This window comes from Protopterus annectens, chromosome 6.part0 (genome assembly GCF_019279795.1).
Source record: "Protopterus annectens isolate FY-2018-M chromosome 6.part0, PAN1.0, whole genome shotgun sequence".
Classification (NCBI taxonomy): domain Eukaryota; kingdom Metazoa; phylum Chordata; order Ceratodontiformes; family Protopteridae; genus Protopterus; species Protopterus annectens.
In genome coordinates, this window is record NC_056737.1 from 1,937,142,903 (window position 1) to 1,937,155,382 (window position 12,480).

At 39.6% G+C, this 12,480-nt stretch overlaps 1 protein-coding gene across 4 annotated transcripts in view; it reads left to right on the top strand.

Moving 5' to 3' along the window:
• Nucleotides 1-12,480, top strand: part of NCKAP1 (NCK associated protein 1) — a gene marked incomplete in the record, with an annotated part of 2,707,503 nt that overhangs the window by 1,714,353 nt on the left and 980,670 nt on the right. For all 4 annotated transcript variants that reach the window (XM_044075245.1, XM_044075246.1, XM_044075247.1 and 1 more), the window contains 1 exon segment: nucleotides 9,536-9,754. In XM_044075245.1, coding sequence (XP_043931180.1) covers nucleotides 9,536-9,754 — 219 coding nt within the window.

Genomic DNA, 12,480 nt, shown 5'->3' on the forward strand with positions numbered 1-12,480 from the left:
GTTGTTGATCTCATTGAGGCCTTTCTGTAGGATGCCAACATCACTTGGGGAGTTAATAATAGCTCCCAGCTTGCAGTCATCTGTGGACTTTGTCAGCCAGGGTCCCTTCGTGTTGGCCTGGACTTCAGAGAAGTAGATACCAAACAGGTGAGGACCCAGGAACCCCGAACCCTGTGGGACTCCACTCGTGACTGGTCGGCAGTCTGACTTGGAGTCAGCTACTTTCACACTGTGGGTTCTGTCTGTGAGCCAGTTTGCAACCCACCAAGTGATACAGGGGTTGATGCCTAGCTTAATAAGTTTTTCTATGATTCCTGAGTGGGAATGGTATCAAAGGCCTTGGCCAGATCAAGGTAGGCTCTATGAACCACCTTAACCTTCATCCACAGCTCTGGTGACTGACTCAAAGAAGTCAACCAAGTTTGAGCAGGCATGATATACCCTTCACAAAACCAAACTGTGTAGGATCCAGAGTTTGGAGATTCTGTATATCCTTGTTTATTAGGTCCATGATTATGCTTTCCATAGCTTTGCACATCAGACTTGTCAGGCTAACAGAGCGCTAGTTCCCAGGGTCTGTAGTCACTCCTCCTTTGTGGATAGGGATGACTGTAGCAGTGCACCATTCGGTAGGGACAAAGCCTGAGGTGAGGCTGTGATTGAACAGAGCACACAGGTGAGGTGCCAGTTCACACTGTAGTTCATTTAGAACATAGCCAGGGATATTGTCAGGTCCCATAGAATCTGTATTCTTTGCCGTGGGCAGTGCTGTTTTAACGTGTGCAGCAGTAATACAGGGTGCCTGGCAATCTACTGGTATTGTGATTGGTTCTTTGGGGGGAGGGGTAAAGTTAGCACTGAATCTGTCCCCCAGTATATTTGCAATGACAGTTGGCTCGGTATAGGAGGTACCATTGTGCAGTAGCTCAGAGCAAATTTGGGTATTGCCATGGGGATTCTTTACATAACTATAGAAGGCCTTGTGGTTGTCTTTACTATCTGCTGCAATTCTGTTTTCATAGCTAGCTGTAGAGGATTTGATGAGGGATTTCAACCTTTATTAAGGCTGATAAGGGAGTTTTTCCAGTCTTGGGACTTCACTTTATTCTGCATTAGTTTCCTCCTCCTGTTGTAGAGTTTATTTATGGCAGGGGACCACCAGATTGGCTTCCTTTTTTTTTTGAGGGGGAGCATCTTACTTCTGTTGGGTATGGCGAGATCCATGCATTTGTGTATGTGTTCGTACAGTACATTGGTTTATGATTTGGCGGTCATGCAACTATTCTCAATTTGCATGGGTGCCGTGAAGTTAGCCACCTCAGTTTTTAGGAGCCCAATGTTAACTTTGCAGAAGTTTTTCATGGTGGTTACCTTTGTTGGGGGTGGGAGGGATGTGGATTTCCAAGGTGATTAGCTTGTGATCGGATCTAACTAGGGAAGAGTTGACTATTGGTGTAAAGCAGTGGTCGCGCATGTTAGTAACGACCAGGTCAAGGATGTTGTTACCTCTAGTGGGGATAAGAACAAGCTGGTCCAGGGCATTGGAATTAATGAATTCCAGAAAGCGTTGGGCAAGTGCATTGGTACACAAGTAGTTTTCACAGTTAATAGAGGGGTAGTTGAAGTCCCCCAGTATGAGAGTGTTAGGTTGGACCCTAATATTCTCCAGGGTGCTTAGGAATGTGGAGTGTGAATCTTGGGACATGGTTGGGGACCAATAGCAGGCTACGACCTGAATCGCTGTCTTATCCAATGTTAGCTGCATCTGAAGTATCTCAGATGCGTTATGTTGGGCTACCAGTCTGGAAGTGCGCACATCCTTTATGAATATGGAAACACCACCGCCTTTGGAGCTTCGGTCCAGGTTCTGGGGCTGAAAGGTGTGGAAGCAAGTGGAGCTCTTCTCCCCAGGCCTTCGTTGGAACTCAGTATTACCACATCAGACATTTCCGGTAAAAAGGCAAATAAATAAAAAATCACTTATAGTCTATCAAGTCATTGTCAGTTAAGCATTATATGGCTCATTCAAATCCTGCCTCTTAAACTTCGTTCCTTCTGTGCATATATTGTTCCCACAGTTACCATTTTTTTCTATGTAGCTTGCTCTGTCGCTTTTCTAAAGATCCCAATTCCAGTTGTTTTATCTCTTTTACTATATTCATTACTTCTAATAAAGTTGGTCTAGACTTTGATTTCCATTTTTTAGTTATTGCTTTTTTGGCAGCTACCATAATTAAACTCAGCAAAGCTACTTTGTCTAGGCAATTCTGATTCTGTATCATAGTTCAAAAAAGTCATTTCCCCAGCCAATCTAATTTGCTCACCCAGCATCTCGGACAGAGCGGTTCACAGGGAATCCCTAAAGTCTGCCAGCTCATTAACACTCCCATAATGTTCTCAGATATCTTTTCTTGCCTGTCACACCACCAACAGTTGCTGTCCACCTGAGGAAATTTTTTTGGAGTCTACTTAGGGTATAAAAGTACCTATGTAAACAGTTCCTACATCTAGCATGGTTACGTATTTGGGAGATATACCTATATCTCCCATTGTCTCTGTGTGAATTGCTTATCCAGTCTCTTTTCCCAATCCTTTCTAAGCTCCTCTGATTGATTCTTATAATTATCATGCAATATTTTATATGCTCTCCTAATGTTCTACCTTCTATTAACATTTTTTAATGCTGGTCTTTCATTTAGGCTCCCCCCCCCCCATTTCTTTCTCTTTGGCTATACTCTGATGTCAATCTTTGATAGGGAAGGCAATCTCTAACCTGCATTCCAAGTAAATTATTGGCCTCTTCCCATTTTATTACCTTTCCCTTTCGAGTTATTTTCTCCCAATACCTTGGATCCTTGGCCAGTTTTCTCCAATAAATTCCAGCCCCCTCATGCCTATTATGTGTGTCCCTAGCCACAGTCATGCTTATTGGCAGATCTCTTCTCCAGTCTCATGCTGGTTTAGTTCTTAGAATACTCCCTGCTATTTTATGAATATAATATTCTGTATGATTTTTGTTGCTCTCCTCAAGAGTCTGGATCCAGAATCCCAATCTCTCCTTGTTTCTTGAGCTTCCCCCTGCATCATCATCATCATTCCTTTCCAGTTTGAATTATAGTTTTCTACTTGTGCTATGTATAAGAGCCTTAACTGCCTTGCTCTAAAATTCCCCCTCAAATTGGGTAATCCTAGTCCACCTTGTTCTATTGGAAGAATTAGCTTATCCCACTTGACCCTTACTGTCTTCCCTTCCCAGATAAAATCCTTCAACTCTTTTTTTAATTGCTGTCCACAGCTTCTCCTCTGGTTGATAAAAATATGCCTGATCTGTGTATAAGACTAAATGGACTAAAAACATTTTACTTACTGGTATCTTAGTATCCATATTCATATAACAAAGCTTCCAGTTTTTCAATTTATGTATTCTGTTCTGTTTAGTCTCTTCCCACATATCCTTAGCTGCCACAATAGAGTAATTTCTAATCCATGCTCCTTCTTCTTCATTTTATCATGTCCCCATAAATATGAATATTGTTGGACCAATTTGTGTGTGGGTATTGCCTTTGTTTTAGCTTCATTAATTTTATATCCTGAGAAGATCTGAAACTGTCTTAAAACGTTCCACAGCACTGTAATGTTCCTTTCTGGTTTAATCATGTATAAAATATCATCTGCAAATAGTGCCAGCTTTTCCTGACTGCCATGCCAGTTATATCCTTGAATTTCTGAGTTCCTTATTTTCTTTGCCAGTGGTTCTAAATATAATGCAAAAGGTAGAAAGTGGACAACCCTGACTGGTTCTTCTACTCCAGCCTAAATTATCAGAGAGAACCCCACTCACTTTAATTTTCACCTCCAATCCCTCATGTATACTCCTAATCAATCTTATAATTGAATAGTGGAAAGCAAATGCTTCCATTGCCCTGCTCATGAAGTCCCAGTCAACTCTGTCAAATGCTTTCTCTGCATCAAGACCCACTAATAACAGTGGTATTTTCTTACATTCTGCTTCCCTTTGGATCATCATTGTTCTCTTAATACTGTCAAATGTTTGCCTTCCCTCCACAAAACCACACTGATCCATATCTATCAATTTTGGTATCACTTTTGCCATTATTTTAGCCATTGTAGACAGAGACCCTTTATAATCATGGTTTAGTATTGAAAAGGCCTGTAAGAAGCTGGATCCAATGAATATTTACTCTTTCTAGGTATTACCGTTACCACCACCACCACCTTCCAGGATACTGGTACTTCTCCTCTTAAGATACTGTTAAAGAAAACCTTCCAGATCTTTATCAGTTTTTTTCCCTCCTAACTTCCAAACTTCCACAGGAATACCATCTGTTCCTGGGGACTTTCCTGTAGATTGGTTATATATATAGTCATTTTTATCTCATCTCTTCCTGTTCTGTTAGAAATTGAGCCTCAACTACCTCTAACCTTGACATATTTAATTCTTTCATAAACATTTCCGTTTGCACCTTTTCTTTATTTCCATATTTCTCTGCTTTATACAAATTTTTATAACATTTTTGAAATATTTTTAATACTTCTACAGGATCTCTTGTTATCTTCCATAAGCTTGGTGACGGCCCTTTCCACTTTCTATTGCCCGAGTCATTGTGCTAACAGCTTTTGTGCTCTAGAATTATCAAAAAATAGTTACTTAACAGCTATCTTTCTAAACTTGTGCATATTGTCGAGGTAATCCCTTGCTTTCTGTTTAGCATTCTGCAGTTGCTCCTTTTCTTCCGAGAGATTCCCCGTTTTGCAGTACTTTAACATTTGTCAGTCCCTCTAAATAATTAATTATTAATAGCTGCATCTCCCTTTCCTTTATTTCCACCCTAATTTTAGACTCCATTTTAATTTTATCTCACTCCCTAGCTATATTTTCAGAAGAAATTTCTATCTTCTCTAGTCTCTCCTAAATTAATTCCAAAACCCATTCCTTAAACTCCTCTCTTTTCAGCTAATAGGTGGGAAAACACCAATGTCTCATGTCTCATTTTTTATTTCATTACCTTGCATTTTTGTTTTAGTTATTATTGGCCCATGATCTGAAATAGTTATTGGGTACATTTCAAGACCTTCAGTTAAATGCACATGTTCATGTAAGGTATAAATTCTATCTAGCCTAGCCCAGTCTTTGTATATTGGAGAATAATATGTAAATTCACTCCGAACTCCTAATTCACATCTTCCAGACCACACATTTTCATAAAATTCTTCAAACATCTACCCTCCTTTGTTAGATTTTCTCTTCTAGGCCCCTAGACACATCTTCACTGTTGCAAACCAAATTCCGGTCTCCACTTATAAGTAAGATACCTTGTTGAAAGCTGATTATTTCTCCCAGAATTTTCTTAAGCTCCATTATGGCAGCTTTAGGTGGAATGTAAATGCATGCCATTGTAATTCTCCTCCCTTGCCAGTAGCCCCGTAGTATTCTATATCTTCCATTAGTATCTTTTTTTTCCCCCTTCTATCACTATTAGGCTCCTCTTGCAATTGATGTGTAAGTACTTCTCTTTTCCTTTGCTCCAGATACTCTGCTGAATAACCATTCTGAAAACCTTTCTTTATCAAATTCACATGTTCAGTTCTTTCCAGGCGTGTCTCCTGTAGCATAGCTAGTTACACGCTATATTTTAATATAGTTCACTACTTTTTCCTTTTCATATTTATATGTAAGACCATTCAAACTGAACGACATTACCGAAAGCATCATTTTCTTATGTAGTTACCACCTTTTTAGGCACAACTTTCTTTTTTTGAAAACCCTCAAACAGAACAAACAACCCTCCACCCCCCTAAAACCCTGTTAACTTAATGCACAAAACTATGTACATCTTTAAATATTGAAATGTTTTTCTTCTTAATAAGAACAAAAGTTCTAAGTTGATAGCCACACAGACAGGCTAGAGTTAACCAAAAAGAAAGGTTAGTCATTCTAAGACACATGGTACAGCTTGTGCTACTAGCAAGTACTCTTTGATTTTGTCTTTAGCTCTCCCAGCTGAGAAAACACTTGACTGCTTTCAGTAAACACTTTCTGCAAGCCATTTCTGTTTATCAAATTGTCTTCTGGTGACATGCAAACCAGACACAAAACTGCTAAGGGTACATTGTTTACCAGGAAAAAAAGCCTTATGTTCAATATTCTTTTTCATTTACATGCTTTGTAATAAACTTTGTTACTGGGTAACACGCAAGGTCTTAACCCAGTCATTTCCCTATGCAAGCATGGGTAAAAGTGCACTGATTTTTCTTTTGTTATGCTCTCTTAAACAGAACTTTCTCCCCCCCCCCCTTTTTTTTTTTACATTGCAGTGCCTACATTTCTTAAAATTGAACAAAGAAAAAGATACAAGGGAGAAAAAAAAAACAAAAGCACCTGTTTATATTGGTATTACCAATGCATTTTGAAAAAAAAAAAAAAGACTACTTTACTTAGTGTTCTTGGTTTTGTCTTACCTTTAAAGCCCTCCTAGCCGAGAAAACCCCTAATTGCTTTCAGAGACTGTCTAAAGTTTCTCTTTTTCAGATTGTCTCCGTGGAGACATGAAGACCAGCTACAGAGTTGCTACTAAGTATGCATGCATTTGCTAGAAAAAAAAAAAGTCTCATAATATTAAATATTCTTTTTCATTTACTTGCTCTCTCTCAAAACTAATCAATCTGAGGTCCTTAATACAGTCATTTCCCCATGCAAGAATAAAAAAAAAACATATTAATTTTAACTTTGCCATGCCTTTTTATCCAGGCTTTGTTTTATACATTGCATTGCCTATATTTCTCATAACCGTACAAGAAAAAAGAGAGAAGAGGGGAGTAAAAGAAAAACCAGCACGTTTACAATCCCCATTACACTTAAAAATTGTGTGCAAAGAAAACCATACACCACAAATACAGTACTGTTAAGAAAATGTTTGCTTTACTTATAGTTTGCTTTCTCCTCTCTCTTCCCCTCCCCAAAGCATTTTTCTGTACATTAATGACATGAAGTAGGGCATATACTTGAGTCCCCCAAAATTCAAGAAATTTTGAAAAAAGTCCTATATTTCCAGATTTTCATGTTGTCATATCTCACAAATATAATTATTACATTGTAATCCCACATTGAGTCACTGGTTTTATTACTGTTCTTCTCCATCGCCGAAATCCTGTCACTGCTTCATTTCTAATGTAATCTTGCTTCTTCTAATCAATTCTTGTGCTCCCTTCCTTCTCTCCAATATTTTTGTTTGAAATACTGGAAAAGGTTTCACAGGCCATTCTGTATGTGGTCTTTCTTACCAGAAGAACAATAAGCAGAATCTCCTATTTCACAGCTCACATTTGTCTGTCCAGGGAAGAATGCATTAAAGATAGCTGGATACAGCAGTTTGATTCTCACACTCGTGTCTTGACAATCCCTGAATAGTGGAATGAATTTACTCCTCTTCTGCCTGGTGTACAGTGAGTAATCATTCTCCACAAACACTCTGCTGTCTCCCACTTTTAGTATTTTGTCCTTCTGCCAAAGGTTTGTCAGAATCAACTCCTGCTGGTGGGATTACATCTTTACTATTCAAGGTCTAAGTTGCTTTCTTATAGCTAGGTTTGGAGCATACAGACAATATACCCTTTCAACTAACAAATCCTGCTGTGGAATACCAGTCCAGTTGTTTATTTGTGCTTTCTTAAAATTAATGTAGTCTGTTCCTTCCAGCTTTGTCTGGGATAGCTGAAAATCTCAGGTTTCCCAACGTGCTTTGTCCTCTAATTCTATTATTTTTTTTAAACTACTCTTCCTGAGGAGTCCCCTGTTTAGCCAGCCTTTTCTTCATTTTGACCTCTGATTTTTGTAGCTTTGTCATCTCACCTGAATATCTGTTTAAAGCTTCTTCCATTTTTTCCAGCCTATTGTTTGTGTTAATATACTCCATCAGTGTTTTGTTTAGTTTAACCAGGTCTGTATGCAGTTGTCTTATATTTTCCTGTAGGTTATTGGGAGTTATGTTTGAAGGTTGCATTGCTTTTTGCTGAACAGCTGCAGAACTTTCCCCAGTCAGTGTTTTTCCTCACTTTTTGTAGCTGATATTTTTCCAGATCTTCTGTATTTCTTTATTCCTGACATCCAGGCAGTGCACTTACTAGCCAGTTACTGAAATTTACCCATAAACATAAGTCTACTGGGCTTCTCTGCCAAGTTTTTTTTCACACTGGGAGAGCTAGAAACAAGCTAATACTCTGTGCAGCCATCTTGGAAGTCCAAGCAGAGTTTCTCTCTAACCCATTTCAGATGTAACTTGAACAATTGGACAGGGACAGGAAATTCATTCCTGGTTTGGCACCTGTTTTTCTAATGGACACAGGCAGTCTGTAAACGGTTCATCTCACAGGCCTCTGCTTGTAACTGTTTCATTTCCGAAGTCCCTGCTAACACTTAAGGGTGCCAGAACTTGTCAGAGATTTGAGATACATGGCTGGGTTTAAAAAGACTCTTGTGGTTGTTAGCCTAATAAACACCTGTGAGCCTATAAATTGTCACAGTCATGAAAATAATCTGATTAGCTTGTATTTTTTTTCACTTCATTTTCTCTCATGGTAATATCATTGGTAATAGCAAATTAAGAGTGGGCAAAAGTTGAGAAAGAGCTGTGATAGAATACACAGTGATGCCACCAGTTTGGACACATTGCACTACAGTTTTGACTGGTAGTGCCAGAGAGGACTGCTTGAATTCTGACACAGAAAATCAATGTCTGTGGTTACTAATATTCTGCAGCTACTTTAGAAGACATCGTCACATATTCAAACTTTGCAGTGAGTCCTTTGCATGATTTCTCTTTCCACTATCCTATGCTAATATGCACATGCTTTGATGATTTGCTGCTTGTTTATTTAGAAATCTGTAGTTAGGCTGAATTCTTGTAAAACAGCACATAGTCAATTTCCAGACTGTACTGTTTTAGAAGTAATTGTTTTAAACTCATCCTTCTTATATGGCCTGCTTAGAAAGCCCCTTTATATTGGATAATAGAGTTTTACATAATGTGTTGAGGGTCTGTGTCAGCAGTTCAGGTTTCCCTCCTGCCTTTATTAATTTTTTTAAGATTTCTGTATGGTGAAGGTTCACAGCCCCCTTCTTTTCACAACTGCCTAACATTTTTTTTTTGTTACAGGATTTTGCTGTGATCTTTCGTCCCACTTTTGGAGACTCTTAAGGTCCCACTAGTAGTCTTTTATCTAGAATGTTATTGTGCAGCCTTTTTAGTGCAAGGAAGTAACTGTAGTTCACTGTTGTGGTCCAGGTATGTTAGACTTGAGGTAGATTCTTCAGCTGATAAAAGCATATTTGTAAACTGTACCTTGAATTTTGTTTGCTAGTAAAATATTTGTTGTAGCTCAAGATGTATAAACAGCTCAGTCTTCAGTATTGGTCATAGACCAAGTAATGCATTTCTGATATTTTACAAATATTAGTGCTAGAAACATGTAACATTAATGAAGTATGTATTAAGGTAGTGTTTCATTTCTCCTACAGGTCAATTGTTGGAATGACCATGTACAATCAAGCCACACAAGAAATTGCTAAACCTTCTGAACTCTTGACAAGTGTAAGATCGTATATGACAGTGCTTCAGTCAATAGAAAACTATGTGCAAATTGACATCACACGAGTGTTCAACAATGTTCTTCTTCAACAAACGCAACATTTAGATAGCCATGGGGAACCAACTATAACCAGTTTGTACACAAACTGGTAAGTGCCTTTGACTTGCTTGATTGGATCTTATAGTGATAATGCATGCATTTTAGCTTTTTACTGGACACAACAACCTAGTTAAAGCAGAAGTATTGGTATTAGTAGCATAGTCACTGCTGCATAGATTCTGGCTATAAAGTTGCAGCCCATCCATGAATACGCAGTTTATAAAAATGCTTGCAGCATGCTAATGGTTTCTTAACACTGTCAGTTACTCATGTAGTAGGTAGCATTATTTGCCCTTCTATTCATATGCTGCAGTATTCATAGCATGAGGGAGTCTACCTCTGGCTGACTCATACATCCGGCCAGGATACAAAAGACTTAATACTACTGTAAGGTATGTGCAATGCCACACATCAGTTAGTGTACGTCGGCCATAAAGAGATGTCAGGTATAAAGTGGACATCAGCATGTACCAACCTTAGGACATTTCTGCCGCCTTTCCAATCACCAACTCCGGTCGTCACTTGCCAGATAAGTTGCATACTTTGGTTCAGATAAGTACCCTGTATGTGTTTTTTTTTTTTTAAATATTAGCTACTGCTTTGTGTTGGTGAGTATATGTCTGCTAGGAAGGCAAGTGTCTGTGTAGAAGTCAAATGTCACGTAAAGATTTTCATGAGGTCTGCTTGTTTTGCTTAGGCCCTGACCACGATCACACCACCTGTTCTGTCTGTAAGGTCTTTGTCCCCAAAACACTTCACAACCATTTAGCTTCCCTTAAACTGTGTCTGGAGAATCAGCACCTTAAGTGTCAAGTGCAAGATATGGAGGTGGCAGCAGACCCTTCAGACTAGCCACAACTTAAAAAGGCTAAGTCGTCTTGGCCTGACCTTCCTGCTGCTCTCTCTATTTCAGGCGGCCCTCCCGAGGTTAGTGTGGATCCGGAGGCCATTCCGGAATCAGTAGACATTCCTTTGACAAGGTACCACAGCGAAAGCCGTAAAGGACTCTACCAGCATGTCCGTGAGGGAATTTCAGGCGTCTGATTCTGGAGTAAGGGGGAACCACTGCTTGTTATTACTGAAGACCCACGTGGTATCACCCAAATCATCAGCGTCTCCCAAGTCATCTTGCAGAAGGATATGCCTGTGGACGTTGTGGAGTGCAGGCCAATGTCTGGGCCATCCATTTTCCATCACATAGAAACTCCTAAAAAAAAAAACAAACATGTTTCCCCTAGTTTCCTAGGATCAAGCATCAGATTGGCAGTCCTTTTCCCAAGGCCTTTTCAATGCCTTTGTGGCTTTACACCAGACCTTGGCTCCTTCCATTACTTTACCTGCCTTTCCTCCTCCTCCTCCTACTTTGAAGAGGACCTCCTCTGAGGATGTTTCATCTGATGAGGAGGAATCATTATGGGATGAATCCCTTGCTTACTCCACACAAATTGCTTCCACCCGGGTTATGCCTCCCCAGAGGAGGAATCTAAAGGTACAGATTCCCCTGGGGAGGATATTTCCTTTGGTGAAACCATTTTGAATATGAAAGACTTCATGTGGGTTTGCTGCCAAGACGTACAGAAGAGGTACAATGACCTCCTCCAGATGGACTCCCCTTCATCTGCCACTCCTTCTGTCCTGCTGGCCTTCTAAGATGCTTTCACAGCCACTTCTAAATGCCCAGACTCCCAAGCTGCAACTCCCAAACGTCCAGACGGATTGTATAAGGTGCCTGAGGACTTGAAATTCCACTTCAAAGCACCCTCTGCAGACCCAGCTACTATTTCAGTTTCTAGTAAAATAAAAATAAAAAACCCCACCAAACCAAACCTACATTGTACTTTATATTTATTGTATTTGGGGAACCAAGGAACCAGAATAAACAGACCTTAAATATTTTCAGATCTCCAATACCCTAAGTTAAGGTTTTAATTAAACTACAGTGTAGGTATTATGTAGTGCAACCAGTGTGTATTTTATATTTAACATTTTTACCTAACATTTTTAACTACTTCTTCTTTTGGCTTTTTCCCAGTTAAGGGTTGCCACAGTGGATCATCTGTCCGCTCATGATTGGCAGTGGAGTTTTACAGTGTCGAGTTGCCAGCCCGGCGCCCAGCCTTCCAGAGAAGGCACACATGCACACACTCACACCTAGGGACAAGAGTGTCCAATCCACCTACTGCATGTCTTTGGTATGTGGGAGGAAACCGGAGCACCCGGAGGAAACCCACGCGACCACAGGGAGGACATGCAGACTCCGCACAGAAGGCACCCCATAAGTTATATAAATATATTTATTTTATTGGCACAAGCATTTTAAAACAATTTGCTATAAGTGAATTAATATACATCTGTATGTATACTTAAAGGTGATTTCTATTGTACACAGCACTTTGCTCATACTGATGTACTGTCTTTTTAAATAAGTATTCATTCACTTCTCTATTGCATTGATCATGTGACTGTGTTAAGAAGTTTACTTAAGCTTGCATTTGAATTTTAACAGTTACTCTGATGAAGCCCTGGGAGCCACAGAGTGACCAAATTATTGCCTGCCACCTCCTTGTTTCCTTTGGATAAAGAGAGCAAAGTCATGGAGGACTAGGGAAAAAGGTATATACTTCTGCTACTCTGGCTCTCAGGGCAATTAATTATCGGACACATATGGTCAAAAACTCCGTGGCTCTTTCATCAGATGCAGAGAAACTCCTTTCTGAGCTCCCTGATTCACTCACCAAGGCTAAGCTCTCCTCCATTCTAAATTTCTCTGCCCAG